The 25,730-nt window shown below is 39.7% G+C and overlaps 1 protein-coding gene across 3 annotated transcripts in view; it reads right to left on the minus strand.

The window, feature by feature from the left end:
• The window catches only part of kat6b (K(lysine) acetyltransferase 6B), a 61,733-nt gene that overhangs the window by 12,837 nt on the left and 23,166 nt on the right, over positions 1-25,730 (minus strand). For 2 of the 3 annotated variants that reach the window (XM_072455624.1, XM_072455622.1), the window contains exons 3-14: positions 24,044-24,152; positions 21,318-21,433; positions 20,027-20,108; positions 18,498-18,627; positions 16,470-17,377; positions 11,460-11,575; positions 9,812-9,921; positions 8,796-8,937; positions 7,467-7,628; positions 6,169-6,262; positions 1,308-1,539; positions 13-232 (exon numbers count right to left, since the gene is read on the minus strand). In XM_072455624.1, the coding sequence (XP_072311725.1) occupies positions 13-232; positions 1,308-1,539; positions 6,169-6,262; positions 7,467-7,628; positions 8,796-8,937; positions 9,812-9,921; positions 11,460-11,575; positions 16,470-17,377; positions 18,498-18,627; positions 20,027-20,108; positions 21,318-21,433; positions 24,044-24,152 (2,421 nt within the window). The remainder of the gene's footprint in view (positions 1-12; positions 233-1,307; positions 1,540-6,168; positions 6,263-7,466; positions 7,629-8,795; positions 8,938-9,811; positions 9,922-11,459; positions 11,576-16,469; positions 17,378-18,497; positions 18,628-20,026; positions 20,109-21,317; positions 21,434-24,043; positions 24,153-25,730) is intronic. The other variant, XM_072455625.1, reaches the window with a different exon arrangement.

Here is a 25,730-nt window from a genome sequence, read left to right on the forward strand (position 1 = left end):
TCAACAGCCTACCTCCTCCTCTTCATCCTCATCCTCCTCCTCCTCTTCATCATCATCCTCGTCCTCGTCCTCCTCGTCCTCGTCTCCTTCCTCGTCCGACGTCGTGGGCGCGTTGTGGTTTTTCGGGGGCGTCCACCGCAAGGCGCTGGGTTCCACCTCTCGCCGTCCGGGCCGCTCCCTCTGACGCTGCACGTGCCTCTGGATCACGCGCTCTCGCCGAACCAACACGATTCTGCGGGAGGGAAACGTGACGGGGTTTTGAACAACAGAGGCGGGGCAACAGTGGTAGTAGTAGTAGTAGTAGTAGTAGTAGTAGTAGTAGTAGTAATTGCAGTAGTAACAGTAGCAGTAGTAACAGTAGAGAGCACAGGTGGGCCGACAGGTGTACACAGACACATGGCGTCCTTGGGGTGCTTAACCTGACTTACTTCTGTCAATATTGGGCCGCATTAAATGGATATGCAGTTAAAAATACACAGTGTCCTGGATAAGTCACAGGCGGAGCTGAAGGAGGCGGGCTGACCTGCCATACACCTGTCAATCATCTGCAGCAGAGTGTGAGGACTGAACCAGGTGTAAAACAGGACTAAACCAGGTGTAAAACAAGTATAAACCAGGTGTAAAACGGGACTAAAACGGGTATAAAACAGGACTAAAACAGGTGTAAAACAGGACTAAACTAGCTGTAAAACAGGACAAAACCAGGTGTAAAACGGAACTAAAACGGGTATAAAACAGGACTAAAACAGGTGTAAAACAGGACTAAACTAGCTGTAAAACAGGACAAAACCAGGTGTAAAACGGAACTAAAACGGGTATAAAACAGGACTAAAACAGGTGTAAAACAGGACTAAACTAGCTGTAAAACAGGACAAAACCAGGTGTAAAACGGAACTAAAACGGGTGTAAAACAGGACTAAAACGGGTATAAAACAGTACTAAACCAGGTGTAAAACAGGACTAACCAGGTGTAAGCAGGACTAAACCAGAACTAAACAAGGTGTAAAACAGGACTAAACTAGGTGTAAAACAGGACTAAACCAGGTGTAAAAAAGGAATAAACCAGGTGTAAACCAGGTATAAAACAGAACTAAATCAGGTGTAAAACAGGACTAAACCAGGTGTAAAACAGGACTAAACCAGCACAAAACCAGACGGACCCAAACCAGGTCTAACCCACATCTAAACCAGCTCTAGCCTTAAACAGGGGTCAAAACCAGCTCTTACAAGATATCTAAGAGCTCTAAAAAAGGGACCCCAGCAATAACGGGGATCCAGAGCGGCTCTGGCTCGGGTGTGGCACTGACCTGCCGTCGCGCCTGTCGATCATGCCCAGCTGCTGCAGGGTGGAGGCCACGTCGTGCGGGCACATCCCGGAGGCGCGGCTGATGCCCCTGACGCTGATGTGCTTCTCGCGGTGCTTAGCCAGATACTCCAAGATGACACTTTTCCAATAGGCCGAGTACGATAGGCGGCCCAGGTCGGACAGGGGCTTCTCGGGGGAACCGGCCTGTCCTTCGCGCCTTGTGAGCAGGTAACCTAAAAAAAAAGAGCGGCGCAAAAATAAGACAGTTCAGACAAAACACAAACAGAGACTTAACAGTTTCCGATATTGACCGACCGATACAAACACAGATCGCTTTCATCGTTCTAGTTTTGTTTCTTTGTTTGAATGCCAGTTATCAATTATACACACAACAAATGTAAAGAGTAAACATGTCTGTATAACGGAATCTCTGATCGGCATTGCGATTTACAGCGTTTTCAAATCAGGATTCCGCTCGCAGTGCACTTTTTAAACACCTCCAGAAGCGTTCGCATTTGGTATACGACTGAAACACGAGCGGCTAAACTGATCAGAACAGGTTTGTAGATCTCTAAACTACAGGGTTTGCAGCCTTTGTGCATTACGCAACACAGAAATGAGATAAATACAATCAAGGTTCAATTATGATTAATCTGGCAGCTCTGAAGCTTCCTCTGCAGACTCCTGTAGTTTAGATGAGACAAACAAGCCCTGAAATGCATGAGATTCTTGTATTAGTTTATCAGATCATATTTCAGTCTCCACTCATTTCTTTTATGCTCCTGGACGTGTTTAAAATGCAATTTAAATACGGAATCAACGATCAAATTACAATTGCAATTGTAATGCTAGTTAGAAACCTCATAATGTGATATTTTTCCAATCGTTTTCAGCCCTTATAGCTTCTACTACTACCGTATTTTCTGGACTATAGGTTGCACCTTTTTTCATAGTTTTGGCCGGTGTGCGACTTATACTTCAGAGCGACTTATATATGTTTTTTTCTTCTCTATTATGCATTTTTTGGCTGGTGCGACTTATAGTCCGGAAAATACAGTAGTTGTATTTTCGAATTTCTGATCGTTCTGTGTATGAATGTGCTCAACTCTGAGTGAAAAAATAATGTACCATTTGTGTAACATAAATGGATTGCTTTGGAACATACTGATGGCGGCTGGGGAAAAGGCCATCACAGAGAAAAGGATGACGATAAAGGACTAACACCATAAATGATGTAAAGAAATCACATATGGATTCTTGGAAATGGACAAATTTGACAGAAATTGGAATAAATGGGATGTTTATTTTGGACCTTTTGTGTGCTGAACCTTTCTTTTCTTTAAATGCCCTATTTTCCAAAATTCTTATCATAAATTTTACTCAATTTGTTTTTCTCTGGCCCTGTTCTGTCTGTTTTTGTTTGTTTTGTGTTTGTTTTACTTTATAAAAAAATAAATACACAATAAATAATAATATCATCAAACAAATAAAATAAATAAAATAAATAAAATAAATAAAATAAATAAAATAAATAAAATAAATAAAATAAATAAAATAAATAAAAAATACATTTGAATTTTCCAACACATAATGATAGTAGTATTTTAAAACTTTTAAACTTCAAATACGTGTGCTCTTATCCTTGTCCTGGAATTGTTAAAGACAATTCTTAATCTATTCAAGAAAAGCCCAACGTTGTATTATTTATGTATTTTTTCCTTCAGTAACAGTAAGTGCTTAAATAAATATCTAGTTCCGTTTTGGAGTTTTATTGGATATCAATATTTTTTTCCCAACCAGACGCCATTGTATCATTAGTTTTAGAGATAGCACTTAATAAGAAAATTGACTTCTCTTCTCTCTGGAGACTGTACTTTGCAGAGATAACGAACGAGGAGAGGAAAAAAAAAGCACACAAACTTAATGTGTGTGATTCGTTTTATGCGCCGCTTTGTCGAGGGTCATCCATTACGAGACTGCGTGAAATTAATTAATGCTTTTTAATGTGCACCCGCAACCAGCGCGCCCAAACAAGCAAATCTAATCACCAAACACGGCGCGGCTAATGTTACAGTAATCACCGCATATTCGTTTAAGCGCGCGGAGAGGAGCAGACGGCGATAACAAACACTTACAGCAGAATATTCAAATAAATTAATTGGGAAAAGTCATAATTCACTTTGTCGTTTTGCATTGGGAATTTGCATTAGTGAAAGGGAGACAAAGGAGCGGCGGCTTTGAAAAATGATCTGAAAGACGATTTTTCACTCTCTTCTGTGGGCGGCTAGCGCTGTCCAGGAGTATAGTGGGACTTAAAGAGGTAAAATGCACACTTGTTCAGACAAAAGTGGAAGGACTGGCCACAATGTTCACATAAAACAGATAAAAGACATTCAGACATCAAATTGCATTCTATTTTATACAAAAAAACACTTTTAAATGATTTTTTTGTCAATTAAGTCGCATGATGATCATCAAAATTGTCATCTGGACTGTGCTGAATCTAAAAAAGAATAAACTATTTCTGATTTTCACCAATAATACACTGTATTTTTGTACAGTACTGTCTATCTAGAACCCTTCAGTCATCATATTTCCACTTTTATTTGGTTGATAATGCATTTTAAAAGTCTCAATGTACAATCGAAATAATCTTTAGAATAGTCGAATACTAAAATAATGGTTGACCAACAATTATTTTCTTGGAATTATATGGATTTATTTGGACGACAGCAGAAAGGTGAACGCTTGGTTTATTTTTTGAGACTTGGGAGTGAATTATGACTTTAATCTGAACCTTATTTTTGCAGTTAAAAACACTGTTTTAGTAGTAGTTTTCTGTATAAATATGTGTGGTCTCGCCTGTGCAGTTTGGGACTGAAAACGGGGTCTGATCATAGAGATATTGAATAGTTTTGAGCTATTCTGCCGACTTTGAATCTCTTCAGTCGACTCTAAAACAGCCCGATTGTTTTTACAAAAGAGAAAAGTTAAAGTGCGTATGAAAGGTTTTTAAGAGTTTCTAATTTTTACGTTATTTGGTGTATTTATACCCGTTTATAAATGGTAGTTTTATACGAATCGAGCAGGTATTTTTGTAGAAATGTAAAAAGATCTGTAAAAAAGGACAGGAAGTGACATCACACTCATTCCTGTCAAAGTTTATGCAGTATTTACACAAAGAAAGTACTTTTTTGACATTCTAAACATCAATTCAATGAAATAAAGTTGCTTGATAGTGTGATGTCATCAATTCAAAAACAGTGAAATTATAAACCTAAAAAATAAGCTATTGTGTAATATTTTTTTAAATAATTTTTGGCAAAATTCTAAATAAATATATTTTAACTGCATTTTAGTTCAATGAGTCGTCCGACTTGAAGGGTCACTTTAATGTCTGAACTTAACCACCTTTAACCCTAACGGCGAGTCTTGCGTTTAACATCTTGACAACAATAACAAACAGCAAGACGAACATCAAATACTGGCGCGGGCCGAAAAAGAGACAAATAAAGCGATATCGGACCCTCGTTACGAAACAACCTCCTCGAGCCATCTCCGCCCCCCTGAACTGAAGAGGAAATCAAACGCTCCATTAGCAAACGCCCTGCCACTCGTCCCTCCCCCGTCATTGTCACCGAAACGCTTCACAACAACAACAACAGCAGCAGCAGCGCCCGAACAGAGAAAGAGGTAGAAAGAAACTAGATACTTTGACCTGAAATTCACGGCTAAAGTACTTTTCCCCGAGACAATGTGTGGAAATGTACTGGAAATGTACTGTAAATGTACTGTAAATACTGTGGGTGGAGTTTGAATGTCACACAAAAGAAGAAGGACTGTTAAAATAAAGGAACTAACAAATTATTTCAGTTGCTTTTGAGTTTAGTTTTCGTCTAGATTATTTTTGTTATAGTCTAGTTTTAAACAAATCAACAAAAATGTCACATGTAAATTTAAATATAGTCCATCATTGTTTTAGTCAACCAGAAAAGATATGTTTTATATGATATGATATGTTTTTAACTATGATCCGTTTCCTGAATGTGTTCAGACCTGTTTCTAGAAAGAAATTTGTTTCTCTGGGACTGAAAAGTGGAACGTGTCCCTTTGATACATTTATGTTTAGTTTTTATTATTTGACTAAATGTATTAACGCTTAAAAATATCTACTTCCAGTCATAGTTTCATTTTAAATACAATTTTCGTCAGCAAAACTATGACAGATGAAAATATTTTAGTAGACAAAATTAAATTCATCCTTTTTGACTGTCAAAGAGGTTTTAAATTTGTTTTTAACCAAATAAATGTTTTAATATGCTGACTGAAGGCTTTTAAATAAAAAATATTCATGATTAAATGTGTATCGTGGAGCGGAAAATTAGAAATAATGCTGCTGTCTTATGGTTACAAAAGATCTTTTAGAGTCTGTAGTCCAGTCCAGATAACAATTACGATGATTAAAATACGACTACGATTATTTTTGATGGTCACGAAAAGTACAGAAATATTACCATATGCTTTTGTTTGAAACATTATATAACACATTTCATTCCTTTACTATCAGTTTAAACAGGTTTTAGATTGTAGACAATATTCAATCATTACCCAAATCTATTTCAAATGTAAACAAATCTTTTTTATATTTTAATCAAGTTACTGTAATAAAAAAACATAATATATATATATATATAATAAAACCCTCGCCAACCGCAGTCAAACACAATAAGCAGGTGAACACAACAGCGTTACGGGATCGAACCACCAATTTGAAGCTCATTTCAAGCTATTTTGTAAGTATCTAAACCCGTTTCCATGGATCTCGCACAAACGGGACAAAACGGCGGCTCGGGGGAACTTACTGAAATCGATGAGGAAGCGTCCGAAGCCGCGGCGTTGGTGCTGAGGCAGGATCATGATGCACGACACGTTGTACTTCTGCTGGCAAAGCTTCTCCTGCGGGAACAAAGACACCAAAACACCGGGTCAGAGCTCTGCACCGGCTAATAACATGTGCCGCGATTTAGCATTTCACTACAGTCTTACAAATCACGCCTTTAAAACTAGAGACGTCAACGAGCTTTTAATCTGCTTTCAAAAGTTGTTTTTTGACCGATTCATGCGCGCCTGAGTGACCTCCCTGTGTTCACCTACCACCTATCCCCGCCCACATCCCCTGTACTGACTTAAAATGAGTGACACATGTAGCAGTAAAAAAAGTTTGTTAAAAATGCTTGTTAAGGAGAAATGTCACTGTGAAGAGGAACAGGAAGTAGAAATACTAAGCCGTTTTGGATCAATACTGCGGTTTACAATGAACAAAAAGTCAAATGAGGATCTACGTTTGTTCAAGCCTGTCATGATAACACACAAAGTGACACAATAAACCTACATAAATAAGGACAATCCCCCAAAACAAACCTTTACTTAAGTACAGTATCATGAAAAATGAATCATTTGACAGAAAAATACTCTTTAAGAATGATCCAGGCTTAATAACTGCTTAATTAATAACTTCTAACCCCTTAATTAAGGCAATACTAAACCTCTAAAGTCTTTGTTTGTGCTTCATTAAGGCTAATCAAAGTTAGTAGCAGTTATTTTAAAACAACACCTAAAATATTGTCTTTAATATAGTGGTTTTGAACACACTTCTACTTTGTCCTAGTTTAGTTGAATTGTTTTTCATCTTTAGCTTAAAATAAAAGACATGAACAATCAATCACTGGTTACGATCATGTTCATAAGATTAATTTTGTCTTCTTTTTTGCATTTTCATATCAATAACAGGTAAATAAGCATACAGCTTGTAATATTATTTGTCTTATTGGAAGAAGTTGACTATTACTGACCATTACTATTGCTTTTTTTCCTGCTTCTATACAAATCAGCTCAATGTCTTTGAACAAACAGATCTTTACAAAGTGTTTGAACCCACGGGGAAAGGGCGCGATCCGGAAAGCCCGTGTAAGTCGCCGACACATTCAATAGAGTCAGATGGTAAGCGCTCTGTTTCTGTATTAGAATTGTACATGACAGGGATTAAACATTTGATTAATTCTAACTATTTTTGATTCTTGCCCTTTCTTTCATAAATGAGCACGCCAACAAAACAAACAAACAAACAAACAAACAAACAGACAGATAAGGTTGCGTGTACCTTGGAGAAGTATCCCACCAGATGACAGCCCTTCTCGTCGTTCTGGGTGAGGATGTAGAACAGGAACGGCTCCACGTCGTAATACAGGGTTTTGTGATCCAAGAACAGCTTGGCCAAGAGGCAGAGGTTTTGGCAGAAGAGTTTACTGACATTTCCATCAACCTAGAAAAAGAAAAAAGAAGAGCGGTTTAGCGAGTGCTCAAAACCAGATCTGGAAAAACGAGAGATCGCAGCAGAATGGCACTTTATGATGAATGGTTTGGGGGAGGGGGGGTGCGCTGACGAGGTTTTTTCCAAAGTTTGAAATAAAACGAGCATTGATTTTCAAAAGCTGTAACTCTAAAGATCAATTTTTACGTGAAATTTTCAAAATACGGCGTCTCGGTTACACTTTTAATGGGTAATGTGAGCCTGAAGTTGGATTCAATCGGGATCGCTTGAGGACTTGAAGTTAAAGATTTAAAACTTTGAATGCAGCAGAAATAAGCAAAAACGAGACCAGGACTAAACCAGGACTAAACCAGGACTAAACTAGGACTAAATCAGGACTAAACCAGGACTAAGCCAGGACTAAACCAGGACTAAACCATGTCTAAACCAGAACTAAACCAGGAATAAACCAGGACTAAACCAGGTCTAAACCAGGCCTAAACCAGGACTAAACCAGGTGTGAATTGAAACCTGGCAAAATTTGTGTAAACTAAGACAAACACTTAAAGATGTGGTCTCTATCGTACATATTTGGTTGGGAACATTTTTAGATATGGGCAATATCGACATAAATTAATATATCATATTTTTTGGCTTGTCCTGATGCCACTATTTAGACAATATTAGGCTGTCGATCAAAATTGTGCTAAAACGTGCAAGGAAAAGTCTAAGCTGAGGTTCAAAATCTACCACAAAAGCGCAAAACATCATCTTGTTAGCTCGTTTGGAAGATCAAAGTGCAAGTTTCTTTAGTTTTTATTGACAATTAGCTCTTTTTGTAACCTTTTTAAATGTTTTTTTAATAAATACATACTCGATATTCTAATTCTGAATATCTCCTAAACAAAAAATGCAATATTATGCATGTTTTGATACATATCCAACCTTTACTAACACTAGGTTGTAAGAAATAATATATGGCAAGTGCTCAATTAAAAGGAACAATAAGAAAACGTGGTAATTTCTAGACTCCTTTTCTAAACTTGGACAATTTGGACACATTTTAACACACACAAAAACAGAATTCAGTATCTTCTAATATCTAGTTTTGATTGTGGATGTCGTGACAGACTTTTCGCCGTCACGTTATGGCAGTTTTCCCCTCAAACGCCGTCTCACCTCGAACACAGAGAGGTCGTCCTTGCGGTAGATCTCGTCGGCGGGCGGGTGGAACCAGCCGCACTTTTTCGCGTGCCTCTGGAGAATGTTTTTGCTTCTCATGTATTTCAGACAGAACTCGCACAGATAAAGCTTTTGTAGTCTGCGGATGAGACAAAAAGAGAAAGAAGGCATTCATTTTTTAATCGAGGACATTTTACACATTATAAATAAACAGTCGGCTAACGTCTTGTAACCGTTCACTACATCTATAAATCGAAGAATTGTTCAACAAATACATTCATCATTCTTCCTCTGTACGTGCCCGAATCTGGAAACTTTAACCCTAAAACATCTGCCACGAGCTGTTGATCTGATATACCGTATTTTCTGGACTATAAGTTGCTGATTGTTTCATAGTTTTGGCCAACTTATACTCTGGAGCAACTTATACGTGATATTATTTGTTATTTTCACACTGGCAACCGAATTTCACATGGCAACCACAAGAGGGCGCTCTAGGCTCTAAGTGACGCAGAAGAAGAATCTGCACTTCCTCTACCTCTGGAGTTTGTGGAGTTGTTCAGAAGTGACACAGAGGAAGAAGAATTCAATGGATTTAGTGATTTGGGGTAAAACTGATGCTTTGCTAAACTTGTTAGCATGTTCTTTATGCTATAGTTATCTGAATAACTGTTAATATGTTACGTTAACATACCAGACACTTACCACAGTTCTGTCTGTGCCTCATGTAGCTGACGGTGTTAGCGTTAGCATATGTACACCTATTCACCATGTTCTCTCATCTGTTATTATTTTAAATTGCATTTCAAGATGAAATGTCTGTTCTTGGTCTTGGATTTTATCAAATAAATTTCCCCCCAAAATGCGACTTATATATGTTTTAATTCTCTATGATTTATTGTTTTGGCTGGTGCGACTTATACTCCGGAAACAACGGTACTCACTCCTAATCCTTTAAAACCTCACGATGAACAAAAACGTTGAATATTATTTGAAACTGGGAGAGGGTTTACCTTGAATATTCAGGAGGATACGGCGACGAATACCACGTCTGGATCTCGTACTTTCCGAATTCGATGACGGAGGGAAATCGCGCCGAGTCGCTGGTCGGAACACCGGTTCTCTGTCGAACAAAACATCAACAATGTGATACACTTCATTCACGTGTATTTTGTTTACTGGGATCATCTATTGCGGGTTTGAATCTTATTTTCACAAGAGTCCAGGCCACAGAGGAGACTTTATTATCATGTTTTTGGTGTTCGAATGAACTGAAGCCCCCGGAAAATCCCTACACCAACACGGGGAGAACATGCAAACTGGACAAAGTCAAGTCCCGCCCTGTCATGGGACTAAAACTTAGAACCTTCTTGTTTTTAGGCTGAAGCACTAACCAAAATATGCCACTGCACTGGTCAAACGTACATGAAACTCTCAAATACAACACTATATCTAGGTCTTTTCATCTTATACTATTGAATTAACTGTATCTTTTTAATCAAGATCAACAAAAATATGCTTTTTTTGGTCAATACTGATTTATTAGAACCCAGAGAAAACGTTAGACGCAAAGCAAAATGTTTTCTGTCCGATATTTAGAGCCTATATTGATCCTTTTACAAGTATAATAAGAGAGCAGTGTATGAAATCAAACCAACAAACAAAATATCGGCCCATGTTGGAGATTTAGCTCGATAGCCAAAACTAAAAAGTGCAAATATTGGCCTGATATAATTGGCCAACCGATATACTGGTCTAGCTCTACTTTTAAAAATGTATTTATTTTTTCCTGGCATTAAATAAGGTGTAGACTCAACACAGCACAACAGAAATCCATGTCTAGGCTGAAGAAAGATCTACCAGAGTTCAAACATCTGAATCTACAGTGCAATTCAATAGAGCCAAAAAGCGACCATTATTGACAAAATACGCCAGGTTTTTTGGCAAACTTTTCACATCAAATACCACCTGAGGAAATATGTGACCTTCCAAGTACCGCCAGATCTAAACCAGGTCTAAAACAGGACTATTCTCGGTCCAAACCAGGCCTAAAACAGGACTATTCTTGGTCCAAACCAGGTCTAAAACGGAACTATTCTCGGTCTAAACCAGGTCTAAAACAGGACTATTCTTGGTCCAAACCAGGCCTAAAACAGGACTATTCTTAGTCCAAACCAGGTCTAAAACAGGACTATTCTTGGTTGAAACCAGGCTTAAAACAGGACTATTCTAGGTCCAAACCAGGCCTAAAACAGGACTATTCTTGGTACAAACCAGGTCTAAAACAGGACTATTCTAGGTCCAAACCAGGCCTAAAACAGGACTATTCTTGGTACAAACCAGGTCTAAAACAGGACTATTCTTGGTCCAAACTAGGTCTAAAACAGGACTATTCTTGGTTCAAACCAGGTCTAAAACAGGACTATTCTCGGTCCAAACCAGGCCTAAAACAGGACTATTCTTGGTCCAAACCAGGTCTAAAACAGAACTATTCTTGGTCCAAACCAGGTCTAAAACAGGACTATTCTCGGTCCAAACCAGGCCTAAAACAGGACTACACCAATGCTGCTGCGGGTCAAACAAAAGACCACCATAAACAGTCAGAAAAAGTCGATAAATCAGACAAACACCGATGCATTTGCACCTTTGATCACGCCTCACCTGCGCAGCGAGCTCCTGTACTCTGCTGAACGTCTCGATGTCCTCCTCGCTGACGTGTTCCCGGGACATGGCGGCCGTTTCAGCCTCTTTCTTCACCCTCAGCTCCCCGTTCAGTCCTGTTTGACCACAACCACACGACACGATATAACACGGCGATAACGCGCACGTCCACGCTCTGTGTTCCGCGAAGAGGGGCAGGCGAAAATGTATCTCCGCGTATATATTTAAACTGGATCATGCCGTTAAGCAGATGATGTAGTTGGAATTAATCAGAAATGTGCAAAAAAGGTGTGTGAGGTTTTAACAAAAGCAGAGGTGGGCAATATTGACGCAAAAGTATTATCAGAATATTTACTGACTTATTCTGATCCAAGTAATCTGATGGTGTTTATTCTTTGTATTTTGATTTGTTGTTTGGATTGTGAAAGGCTCGGGAATATGATATTTTTACTCAATTTGACTGAAATGAAGCTTCAGAGTTACTGCTTGAGAACATCGTCATAGAATATATCAACAACAAAACTGTTTCCCCCCGTTTCTTGTGACATTTGAGGCTAATTACTGCTCCGTCTGTGTCATTAAACCTCTTGTCTTTGCGCACGGCCTGTTTTGGAGTCTGTCTGTGTATAATTCAGAAAACTTAAAAGGATTATTTGACAATTCATTTTTTACCCTCGTTAAAATGTTTGATTGAAAGTTTATGTCCTTTAATTTGTAACCAGCACTTCTCGAAAGTTTTCTTATTACATTTGAGCCGCAAAATAAAAATAAACTGTACCTTAGAACGATTTCAATATCATCTAGCAATAAATTATATATATTGCCCAACTCTACCACAATTCGCAATTAAAATAAGGTTTTGAGGCATCGTCATAGAATACAGCAATGTTTCTTGTTTTTATAGTCTACGCACTGGAAACATTTACCATTTGAATGAGCTAATAAGTTTTAAGTGATTGATTCTAAGTACATTTTGACTTTTTAAAAATAAAATTTGCCAACAGAACATGTTTTGTTGTTGTTTCTAGTGTAGTAGCATTTAGTTTTTTAATTTTAAGTTAGAAAAGGCTCGTCTTTTTTCTTATTTTAAGTAAAAGAAGATATTTTTTTAAGTTTACTTTAAGACAATCAAATATACAAAAAAGATACATTATTGCAAGTTATCTTATCTAAAGGTGTTATTTATTCCAGTGTGCACAATATTACCATTTTCTATCAATTCTACACCAATTTACATATTATCTTGCATACAGACAAAACTGTATACATTGCCAAACTCTATTATTATTATTATTAATATTCTTATTCTACACAAATGCAAAGAGCGCGTGCATCTCAAAGGTAAAGTATCCTCTTTGCCCGTTTGTGTAAAAATCCCAAGCGTAACGCAGGAGGAACGAGAGCGCTCTAATTGCGTAACTGCTTTGAAGAGCTTAGTCATCGCTCGAGACAGTTTGTTTTCAAAAGCGGATGCGGCGCCGGAGAGAGCAGGAAGCAGCAGCTCTCAAAGCAGCAGCAGCAGTAATTTAAGTACAGACATCAATGCCTCATCGTTCGCAGACACAAAACAACGTCTATTTTAAGCCGAGGTGAAGGAAAAGCTCAGGAATCAGTCATCTACTTTGCTAAGATAGAATTACTCAAGCAGAAGATGTATTTACTTTTGACTACTACAGCTAGAGCCATTGCAACAAACTACTACAAACTCTGCAATTATAACTATCAACTGAGCTGAAAATACTTCTACTACTAACTTGAATTTTTTAACTTATTATCTTTTTGGGGATAGCAATACGTGCCAACATACTCACATTCACTAGCACTTTTACAAGTAGATTTTTAAACATCTACTTGTATTTTTGATTTTGTTAAATTATCATTATCATTATCATTATATTTTATTTTATTTATTTTATTTATTTTATTTATTTTATTTATTTTATTTATTTTATTTATTTTATTTATTTTATTTTATTTATTTTATTTATTTTATTTATTTTATTTATTTTATTTATTTTATTTATTTTATTTTATTTTTTATTTGTATTTAATTTCTTAATTTTGTTTCCTATTTTACCTATTTTATTTATGCATTCATTTTAGGAATTTATTTTAATTTAATTTAAAACTTAAAACAACAAAAACAAACAAGACAAGACCAGAGAACAAATTAAGTAAAAAATAAAATAAAATAAGGAAGGGGAGGCATCCAAACAAAAACAAAAACAAAAACTATTGTAGATCTAGATGCTATAAAACAACTCAATAAATCTGTTTTCAACTAAATACAGTTACCTCAAGTACAAATTACTAAAGTACAAGTTATAGTACTCGACAAAAGTATCAAGTATATATATATATATTTTTACTACTACTGCTACTAAACACAATGACACTCTGCAATTATATTGCAGTGTATTGCAACTATCTACTAAGCTGGCCTATTGTAAAGTGCTGGGAAATAACTCAATAGATCTGTTTTTAACTAAACTAAGCAGTAAAAAAGACTAAATTTTGCTTATAAAATGGTCACAATTATTATTTTTAAGCTCTCACGATAATCGATTAACCGAACGATCTCGACGTGCCCGTTTATCAGTGCGACACGGCGTTCTTTCTAGTGAGTGGTGTGGGGGTCAGGTCATTGTGTGAGTGTGTGTGTGTGCATGTGCGTGTGTGTAGGTGTGTGTGTGTGTGTAGGTGTGTGTGGAGTGATGGAGCGCTGGAGGAGACATGGAGGAGACAGAGGGAGGGTGAATGCTGTCCCGCCCACAACGGCAGGGTCAAGGAGCGAGCGGGAGGACGGGACAAAGACGGGCACCGAGTGGACCCAGGAACCACGACGACGACCAGGAATACGATTATCGATTTGAGCGTCTCACACACACGATAAACCACATGGAGCAGTTGCTTTTCTAGTATTTGTGTACTTGACTAAACCTGTGGTGGAACGTCACAAAGAACTGCACAGGGCGGTTTTTAACGACTATTTTAGTTTAAACGATTATTTCTATTGTTTAGTGAGACTTTTTAAATACGTTATCCACCAAATAAAGGCTAAAACATCGCGACTAAAGGCCTTTACATAGAGAATATTTACAAACAAAGAGTATTAGTGGTGAACCACAGACATTGTGAATACTTTTTTGCTGTTTTTATTTAATAATGCCATGTCCAATTGTGTGTGTTTTAGAGTTTGTAGAGTCCAAATAATAATTATCAGTTATTTTTTATAGTCATTAGTCAATCAATTGTTGCAGCCCTAATTTAAAGCCCCACTGCGTATTATTTCAGCCAAAAATAGACGTGAGGTGTTTTTGTTGTACTAAAATGTTTAGGTAACTGAACTTAATTTGTTAACTTTAACTGTGGATCCTTTTTACTTAACCCTTAATTTACTTGATCCGTAATGCACTAGATTCAACTGGACTTAAAAAGTAGTATTTTATCATTTGATTTGGTCCCACCTTTGAAGAAACATAAATATATAATTAAAAATGAGAAGCTACATTTAACTCTTAAATAGCTCTCAAAATTAGAGTGAGGTACTTTTACTGTAAGTACATTTTTTAAGCTGATACTTTTACTTAATAGTAAAGTAAACGTCTGTATCTGTGTTTTTACCTAAGTAACAAAGTTTAGTACTTTCACCACAGCTATAAATCTGTGTTATTTTAGTTTGTTTTGAGTATTGATTAGACAGTGTTACCAACCGCGCTTTATAATCATCTTTTTAAATCATCATTTTAATCATAATTTTTGTCATCTGAAAACTGCTCGTCTGTAATGAAGATAAAGTCAGTTATTCGCAATCAAATATAGATAACGCTTGTATAATTTTGACACTTTTAGAATTGGTTTTGCTTTCGAAAGATAGACGCTCCCGCTGCACGTGCAGATCACCATCCGTTCAGTTCATCCTGGGTCCACTGCGTTCCCGGTCCTTTTGGTGGCGGCGCGGGGGGGTCAGAGGGGGGGCCATGCACAGCGACAGAAGCGACCGGGCGGCGGGAGGAATGAGAAGCTACGTGGAAAGCCCGCAGCCCAAAAAAAAAGAGTTAAAAAAACGCAACGAAACTGGGGTTAGGAAACGAAATGAGGGGATTAGTAGGCTGGGTTAGCTCTAGTAGTCTACGAAGAAAATCAACCAAAACAAAAGTAAAAAGAAGCTTAAGAGGGTTGGCCTGTCACGATAAGTACTATAACATATCCTTACATGTGTTATTTGCCTTTTACATAAATATATTTATCCTCTGTACTTTCCTTTAACGTTATGTTTTGTCGTGCAGTAACATTTGAGCTGTTGGTGGTTCCATGTTACGTCCAGGACTCATTATACAACTTAAAGGAGCACTATGTCACTTTTCTGCTGCGTGTGTACCACAAGAGGGCATTAAACGTGTCTAGTGTTTGTATTACACGTGTGCGGGCTCGCCTTTCCGCGGATCTGACCTGCGTGTCTCCATGGAGATACGAGTTTAATGGGCATACTGTGAAACATTCCAGGCACTTCCATGTAGGGGCGTGTCCAGACTTTTAACAGATTTTAAGTAATAATTTTGAGAGTTTAACACTTACATTTTATATTTTTAGCAAATAGATACTAAGAATTACAAATATTTGTGTCTGTTCATTCTTTTTAAATCAAATTGTTACAAAATTCCGAGTTAAATTACAAAAAAAGTGGTTCAACCCCAATATGGGTGGGACCTGACGTGGCCAATCAGAGATGAGGCCACTCTCTGGAACCGCCCCTGCCTCCACGGAGACGAGCAGGTGACGGCCACTCCACCAGAAAAGCTACATAGTGCCCCTTTAAGTGTTTGATTCTTATTGCAGCTCATGTTGTTAAATATTATAGTACATTTAATTTACTTTAGGATTATAGTCGTTTACATAATACTGTTGATTTAGCTCTTTTCTGTTGCAGTAAATTGCAGATGAAAATGCGTTATCGTGACAGGCCTGTAAGAGGGTAAGGACACGCGGTGCAGGTAAATCCTTGCTTACCATGAACATTCTCTGCTTTATCTTGTCCATCTTTCAAGTCTGCCTTTCCTGGAGACAGCGCCCCCTTGTGTGGACTCACCCTATACCGCAACCTGCCTAGGGTCCTGTGCTTTTTTAGGAAGGGGTTACGCTTAAAATGACTGACCAGCTTAAATCCTCGGGAGCATCCTGGAAGCCTGCTCTTGCTATTGCTAAACTCGGCCTTGGGGAGTGGCTTGGGCCCCGCTTTGAACTCGACTTGGGTTTTATGGCGTCGGGGCGGCGCGTAGCAAGGGAGCCTCTTTTTCCGTGACTGGCCCTGAGTGGTAAATATGTGAGAGAGTCCGTCAAACAGGCCTTTCACGTGGCTGTTAGTGCACAAGCTAGTCAGGGACGGCACGCTCGACTGACTGGAAGAACTCTGGGGCGAGTTAGCCGATGTGGAGCTGCTGGAGACGTGCACGCTTGGGCTAAGGCCCGGCAGCGAGTGCGGCGGGACTGGAAGAGACGGCGGGGTTTTGGGGGTCGAATCCGGGCTCGGAGTGAGCGGCTCCGCGGACAGTTTTGGGGGCCGGTCTAAAGAGACGGCTCGCGTGCGGCGTCCCACGGGGGAAGGGGTAAAGAATTTGGAAAGCCCGTCGATTAGCCCTTTGGTTTTCTTGTTTACGGTGAGTGTGGCTGAGGTGGAGGTGAGGGGGGGAAGGGAGGGGGGGGAGGAGGAGGAGGAGGAGGAGGAGGAGGAGGAGGAGGAGGAGGAGGAAGAGGAGGAGGAGGAGGTGATTTCGACTGCACAACGAGGCCCCCTGGTGTCCGTCACAGATGCAGCATGACCAGATGGATTTGTGGAACAGACGGAAATCTTTTGAGCCCTACCAGGTGCCCCCCGGCCTGCCAGTGCTGCCGAGCTGCTGCCACCGCCACTCAAACACCTGCAACACAGAGACACGGGGCTTTGTGAGGACGGGAGGGAGCTGAGGGCGACACAAAGGTTTGAGTGCAAGTCTGAACGATGCCCGATTATATCATATCACACCCCACCACACATGTGTACAACTCACCCATAGGTAAATACATAACATTATATCACGTCAAAAGTCACTGTTTCATCTTTGCATTGTATCTCCTCATCCCACCTCTTGTGTAAAGCGTTATTACATGTCGGTTCTAGAAACCTTTTTTGAGCCGATATCGGTATCAGCTGATATTTGGCGCCGATATTTTTTGGGGATGTGTGTTTGTCCTCTTTGAACAGACTAAACCAGGAGTGTCCAAACCTTTTTCACCGAGAGCCGCATTTTGAAACTTATACAGAGCAGAGGGCCACAAACGATGATGATGAAGTGAATTATTCAACATTTTGCATTTAACATTATTTCGATGCCTCCACACTTTTAATAAGACTTGGAACATAATTAATATTAGGTTTGTATAACATCAAAATTCTTGAATTTTCCCAATTTGACAGTAAAAAGTACTACTTTTTGTTGTTTGGACCAACTTAGCAGGAAGCCGGAGGGCCAACAAAAATTGGTTTGAGGCTCGCATTTGGCCCCCGGGCCATAGTTTGGACATGTCTGGACTACAGAGTAAAAATGGAAGTGAGATTAAGCTCAAATATGTTTATACACAATCATGCAAGAGATGATTTTACTTTCCAGATAAACACAAGAGAAAAGTTGATTTGTCATTTTGTGGGATCTAAGGCCCGAAGTCACTGGGATAGGCTCCAGTCACCCGCGACCCCGAAAGGGAACAAGCGGTAGAAAATGGATGGATGGATGGATGGATGGGATGGATTTTAAATTAAAATATCGGTCTCTGCAAATATCGCTTATCAGCCACGGCAGCACATCAGATGCTTTTCTCATGATTTTAATTGTACGGGAAGCTAAAGCACTTGGACTGGTAACCGCGCTGCTATGACATGAACAAGTCAGTGGTTGCTCCTTGATTGATCCCTTCAGAACAAAGCGTCATCTGAATGTTGGTGCTCATTATCTTTAAACAATAACTGTCACTGAAATTGCAGAAACGGCGTGTGTGACTCACAATCTTTGTTTCAGCTTGTTCCTGGGACGTCCGAGTGGCTTTGCATACCGCCGCTTGATCTGGTGGGCTTTCTGGTGGAGCAGCTTCTTGCCGTTCTCCTTGGGCCTGCACACTTGGCAGATCCATGTCCCTGAAGGGCAGCCAGAAACACAACACACAGTGAAGAGGAGGACACCGAGGAGGAGGGAGGAGGAGAGAGAGAGGTGCAGAGGAGGAGGGAGAGGGAGAGAGAGAGAGAGAGAGAGATGAAAAATGGAGAAGGGGAAAGACAGACAATGGGGGAGAAAGTGTGTAAAGAGGGAGGAGAGAGAGCCACATAGAAACAGAGAGAAGGAGACAGTGAGGGGGGAGAGGAGAGAGAGGATGTGAGAAAGAAACAGAGAGGAAAGAGAGGAAAGAGGAAGAGAGAAACGGCAGGGAGGCGAGAGGGGAAAGAGGAAGAGAGAAAATGAAGGGAGGGGAAGACAGAGGAGAGACAGGAAGAAACCGAAGGGAAAGATAGGAAAGAGGAAGAGAGAAACGGAAGGGAGGCGAGAGGGGAAAGAGGAAGAGAGAGGAAGAAGGGAGGGGAGAGGACAGAGGAGAGAGAGAAAGAAAAAAGAGGGCAAGAGAGAGGGAAGCAGAGAGACAACGAGAGAGAAGGAAAGAGGTAGAGGAGAGAAAGTAATAGATGTAAAAAGAGAAAGAAAGAGAAGGGAGAGAGGGAATTAAATAGGTCCAGATTAGGGAGGAGAGGAGGGAAAGAGAAAGAGACATGTAGCCGCTTCACAATGACAATCAATTACATGGCGCAAAGTGAAAATCTATAAGAAAAACACGGGCTCGATGGACTTGTCGAGCGACGCAATGTGACTTTCATGGCGTCGGGGTATGAGCCGTGCAATCCCCTCTGTGGCCACCAGGGCGATACATGGGTAGTGAGACACGGGGTCGTCCGATGCACAGAAACGGGCCCTAATGAGGCCCCAGCGGGTCAAACCCAGAGCGAAGCATTGTGTTTTGAGTGTAATATACGTTCTACTATTTATGGATGCCGTTTGTGAGCACTTCTGTCCATTTAAATGCTCAGTTGTCATGGCAATACTGTAATGTTTTCATCACGGGCACGTGACAACATGGTAAACGATTGGGTTGCGCAACATGAGAAAAATACAGTATTTGATGACTAAAGTTTCTTATTGTGGCGAAAACACTGTGGATGTATTTAACCACGGCAATTTCAACAGACTTAAAGTACAATTAAGTATTCAAACTGTGCAAAAATTTGCCTTTTTCTACACATAATATGCATTGAACACATATAAAGTTGATGTTAATGACATGGATAACTCGCAACTCGTGTTAATTCTATGATATATTGTGCAGTCTTAAGTCTTATGTCATCTTCTAATTAAGTATAAAACCAAGGCAAGGCAAGTTTATTTGTAGAGCACAATTCATACACAAGGCAATTCATTCACACAGATGGGAAAACAAAATGCGAGTCAGGCTGCCCAATCCGAGTGAATTTAAAAACCAAGGCGGCTCACCTTTTGGCATTCGAGACAGAGGAGGGTCGCAGCACTCCATGTGGAAACCTCGGTCGCACGAATCGCAGAAAAGCATCTCGTCCTGAAACGAACAACGCAAACGTCGGTGTCACTTTGTTTGTCATGTACACACAGCGCAGAGAACAAAAGGCAGAGAAAGTCGAAATAAAGACATAAATGTTGACGTTTGTAGACAGCGCAGACAAGTGGTCGTTCTTTAGATTCCAGCAACAAGTGGCCTAATAACAATCAATATCTAATTTCCATCTCCACCTTCTAAAGATCACTGTTTGCAGGATTCGTGGCGCTCGATGAAATAAAACTGAAAATCAATTGTCAAACTTCTGTGGCTATATTTCTGGTGCACCATTAGTAATGTACACAAAAACGTGGCAATGTTGATGAAAGAGGCTCTGGTGTTATTTGCTTGTTACAGCTGTCGGACTTAAGTCGTTTAGGTGATTAATCGGTCAATAGTTGGCAGCATTTTATACTAGTCGACCAAGTACATTATTCAGATTATAAGGATTTACATGGGACGGCAGTTTGAAATACCGCGAGTGAAGTTTAGGGAGTAAAGAATACGTTTAATTGATCTTTTTTTACACATAAATGCTTTTATTTTTTGTACTATCCCATGTGCTGTCGCGGTCTCGTGGGCGCAGTTTGGGTCAGATCATAGAGCTTTTGCCAGTTTCACAGCCAACGTCCCCTTTAGTTGACTAATCGATCGGCAGGGCACGCCTTTGGGTTTTAAGTTGACTGCGTAAGCTTTCGGTTTGCAAACACCGGAAAGGTCTGTATCAACCACAACTAAAACTACAACTCCCCATGCGCGCTCGACGTAAATCCAAGAAAAGTCAACATCGAGTCGAGCCAACGCAACCCACTTAACCGCGGCGGCTAATTTTAATTTCACAGCAATGTAAACGAGCGTATGCAGTGTGCGCGGGAGCTAAATTAACTTGTTAAAGCCTTTAATAGCAGTGGCAGTGTTTCTGACCTGCTTAAATGAGGTTCGGTGGGCAGCCCCTCAGCCTACATATTCAAACAGGCGCGTGGGGGAGCCGACTCTCTGATGTGCAGCTTGCTGAAAATTGTGCCCGAGAGCTCCGCTTTTACGCGTGCGCTTTATATGAAAGGAGGAACGCCGTCTCAAACCCCACGGGGCCCGAGTCTTTAGGAAAAGTAAACCCCGATTGTTCACTGGAGAGCCGTTAGGGGGGGAGAAAAAAAACGAGCGGGGAAACCCACCGAGGCATCCAAACCATCAGCGGAACATGAAACTCACCGCGTTTTTGCCCTGGATCCGGCAGGAGCTGCACGTTTTGCATTCGATACACTGCCACCGGAGTCGCTTCACGTTGCATGTTAAATCCGGGGAGAACTTCAGACATGACGGATGCCCTGAGGAGGAGGAAGGCATGTAGCGTTAGCGAAACAGCTTTGATACGTAACAACAGCAGAGTGGAAAGGATGGAGCCGCAAACAACGGGGAGCAGATACTGCTCAAGCCTCCACCAAAATGTTGCACAGTGCACCTTTAATGTTGCAGGTTTATATTTGGTTTATAGAATTTGCTTGAGTTCAGCTGGTGCCGTGGAGACCAGGGCTAATCGACTAATAGTGATTGTTATCTGAACTATACAGACTCTAAAACACATGTCTAATGACCTTTTTATAGCAAAGACTTCAATCAATGTTATTAAATCAATGAAAAACAAAGAAGAAAAAGAAGAATAAAACAGATTTTCATCATTATTCATAGATATTCTCTAGCTAGATGGCTTCAGTCACCATATTTTGACCTTTAATTGTTTGATATTGTATTCTAAAAGTCTCAATGTGTAGTAGAAATAATCCTTTGACAAGTCGACAAATGAAATAATCATTAGCTGCAGCACTTACAAAGACTAAACTGAATATTGCTGTTTTTTGCTCGATTTATTTCTCACGCAGAACAGTGTACTAACGTTCTTATGGTAAAATAATCAGAATCGGCCCAACAAACCTTGACCCATATATCAAGAGAGCTCATTAGCCACGAAAAAGACAGATCACAAGCTTTAATTCAAACTTTAAACAATAAAAATGACCAATAGAAATGCAAATACGGGTCTAGGGATGTCACGATTATGAGGTTAATCGATAATCGAGATTATTTATGTTCGCAATATAATCATAAAGACTGAAAAATTATAATTGTGACATTTTTACAAGACTATTTATGTTTAGTTAAATGTATAAACAACTAAAAAAAAATATATATTTTTTGGTTTAAATAAAAGTAATGTGAAAATACCAAATTAAGCCTTTCCTCAAAAATAAACCTAAATTTAAAGTGCCTTTTTAATATTCCAGTTTATGTCAAATTGATCGTTCAGAAAGTTTGATTTCCTAAAGCAGGTAAAATACTGAGGAGCGCTAATGTGTTAAGAAAACAAGACGGAAAGACAATTTATATGATTTTATTGTAGATTTGGTCGTAACGTTAATAATCGCGAATAATAAAATCCAGTGCATTACATAATCATGGATTATTTGGGCTTTTTCTCTACGTTTTGAGACGCTTAACCTTATGTCATGTATTACAGCTTAACATATTTTAATACAAAGTGTGGGAAAAGGCATAAACATTAACATTTAATTCTGTCGTTATTGTAATAAGCAGCGTCCTGAACTAAACAGACTCGTGTCCACCCGTTTTCACCGACTCTAGGAGCAGAGTGATCAAACACGTGAGCCGCTAATTGCAGATAATTTGATGCTAATGAGGCAGAAACAGCAGCTCTATGTTTGGAAGTCGTCACCCAACGGACCCCGCGTGTAAAACAGCTGCGCGCCACCCAACGCTAATAAAACCCACCACCGCGACGACGCTTTAGTCAAATATGAGAGGAAAAATGTCGGCCAGAACAAATCCTCAAGGAATTCTAAACGCTTTGAATATACTGTCGCATTAACGCGCCACATCGAGACTGAACATATCTCAACATGGACTAGAACTGGTCTATATTACGTAACTAACAAGAATGTCAAGGTTTATTTACAGCTTATTTAAATGAGTCCTAAGTATAGAGTCCATGGTCTTGCTTAAAATGTTGCTTATGAAACATACTCGACTCGGTAGTATTGGAAAATCAACTTGATAATCGAACAATTCAATAAAAAGGTAAAAAGCTAGGAATAAACATGTTCTACTCTAAACAAGGACGCAGTCTGCAATAAACCAAGTCAAGATCAGTTCAAAACCAGGACTAAACCAGGATTAAACTAGGACGAAAGCAGGACAAAACCAGAACAAAACCATTCCCAAACCAGGACTAAACTGGGACAAAAGCAGCTCTAAACTGGGTCTACAGCAGGTCTAAATCAGGAAAAAAAAGGAGTAAACCTCAACAAAACCAGAACCAAACCATGCCCAAACCAGGTCACAACTAGGACAAAACATGGGCTAAATTGGAGCTAAAGCAGGTCTAAACTGGGGCTAAAGCAGGTCTAAACTAGAGCTAAAGCACGTTTAAGCTGGGGCTAAAGCGGGTCTAAACTGGGGCCAAAGCAGGTCTAAACTGGGGCTAAAGCAGGTCTAAACTGGGGCTAAAGCAGTCTAAACTGGGACAAAACCAGAACAAAAGCAGGTCTAAACTGGGACAAAACCAGAACAAAAGCAGGGCTAAACTGGGACTAAAGCAGATCTAAACTAGGAAATAACAAGGACAAAACCAGAACAAAACCAGAACAAAAGCAGGTCTAAACTGGGTCTAAACCAGGGCTAAACTGGAACTAAACCAGGTCAAACTCAGGTCAAACCCAGGCCCAGACCAGGTCAAACCCAGGTCAAACCCAGGTCAAAACCAGGCCCAGACCAAGTCAAAACCAGGTCAAAACCAGGTCAAAACCAGGCCCAGAGCACGTCATAACCAGGCCCACGTAACGGCCACACAGTTCATTTGCAGGTACAGCTTGAGGCTAATGTTCGTGTCTTGAAGTGAATCAAAAGCAGCATCAGTGACTCACCGCTGCTGCCACAGTCTGCGCAGGACAACAATTCCTCCGGCCGCTTGTCCCGGTTCGACTCCTTCGTCCCGAGACAGAAACTGCATATTGGGATGGGGTCGACCCGCGTCTGGAAGAAACAAGAAAGAAAGAAAGATTTACATAAATACACCGTGAATTAATAACACATACTTAAAGTGCATTTTGTCGGGCACAGACCCTGCTCTGATTGGTCGAAAACTAGACAAGAGCGTATTGTGATAGTGTTAATGTTATTTTGAGGATTTAGCCTACTAGAATCAAATTGGAAACATATAGTTTATTATGAAACAATGTCTCAAGGTGCCTCAAAAAGAGCTGATTAAAAAAAAAAAAATCTATTTGTGTTGTAACGTTTCAAATAAGTGCATAAAGTGATATTCAACACTTTTAATTAATTTTAAAGACATTTATAGTCCACATCTCAATACTTAAACCTCAACACTAAATCTACAAAATCTGCAAGAAACAATAAAGGACAATATTGGCTCTGTCCTGAAGCTTTATAATCACTCTGATGTTTATAGCTAAAACCGAAAAATGTCTAAATTTACATCGCTATTATAATATCGAAAGGAGACACGACTATCGCAGTAGTTTCCCTCCCCCTTGTATTTCAAGTATTTGCATGTTCTTTCCGTATCTGTGTCGGTTTCTTCCCCAGCAGCACTGAATTATAGAGCGAAAACAAGTGCAGAGGGCTGATTTCCTCACACGCACAATAACGTAGAGCATTTACCCATGAAAAGGTGCAGTGTGTAACCTGTTCTGCTCTGTGAAGAGGCGCGTCCGCTCACAGTAAGACTGTACGTCATTACAGATATTTCTGTCATAAAAACGCCTCCAATCCATGAATAACCAGATAAGACAAGTGTAATTCCATAGTTTGGACGTCACAGGCAAAGCAGTAACAACGCCGTGGGGATAAGCACGTCCGTCACGATAACGGACTTTGAAGTATTTTTGAAGTGTGATATTGCTACAGAAAATATTTTGGGCCTTACAAAAATAAATTGATTTGATTTGATTTGAAGACAATCTGTGACACCGAAGCTACTTTATGCCACAGAAACAATCCCAATAAAGCAGGATATTCCCAGTAAACCACTTTTTAACACAAGAATGAAACCATTAGCTGCAACAAATAACATAGTATGAACTTAAAAGCACTTAAAAGCCTTTAATTTTCTCAAAAAACGTCCAGTGCGCCTTATACTGTATATGAAAAATTATCAAAAATAGACCATTCATTGACAGTGCGCCTCATAATCCAGTGCGCCATATAGTCCGGAAAATACGGTAAACAGTTATCATTTATAAGCTGCAGATGTTATTTAGTTTGATCCTCCTCAGCTGAAATGCTGATTAACTGCGAATAATACTGTAAATGTTTTGACGATAAACACAGCGCTTTCTTTCCCCGATAAGTCGACACCGTAATGTAGTATCGTGAGTAAAAACGGCATCATCTGTTGGTCACTTCACCCGTCTGCGTGGTCATAATGTTAAGGCTGATCCCGGTTGCGCTAAATGTGCAAATCTGGCGTTCACGTCCAATAGATCTGACTGGGTAAGTGATCTTAGTTAATCGCGGTTTAATCCAATTCTTACAGCGAGGGTCCACATCTGAAAGGATTAAGCGGCGTGTAATCAAGCCACCTCTGTATTA

This window comes from Eucyclogobius newberryi, unplaced genomic scaffold, assembly GCF_026437365.1.
Source record: "Eucyclogobius newberryi isolate DKJ021-1_F unplaced genomic scaffold, fEucNew1.0.hap1 SCAF_20, whole genome shotgun sequence".
Taxonomy (NCBI): domain Eukaryota; kingdom Metazoa; phylum Chordata; class Actinopteri; order Gobiiformes; family Gobiidae; genus Eucyclogobius; species Eucyclogobius newberryi.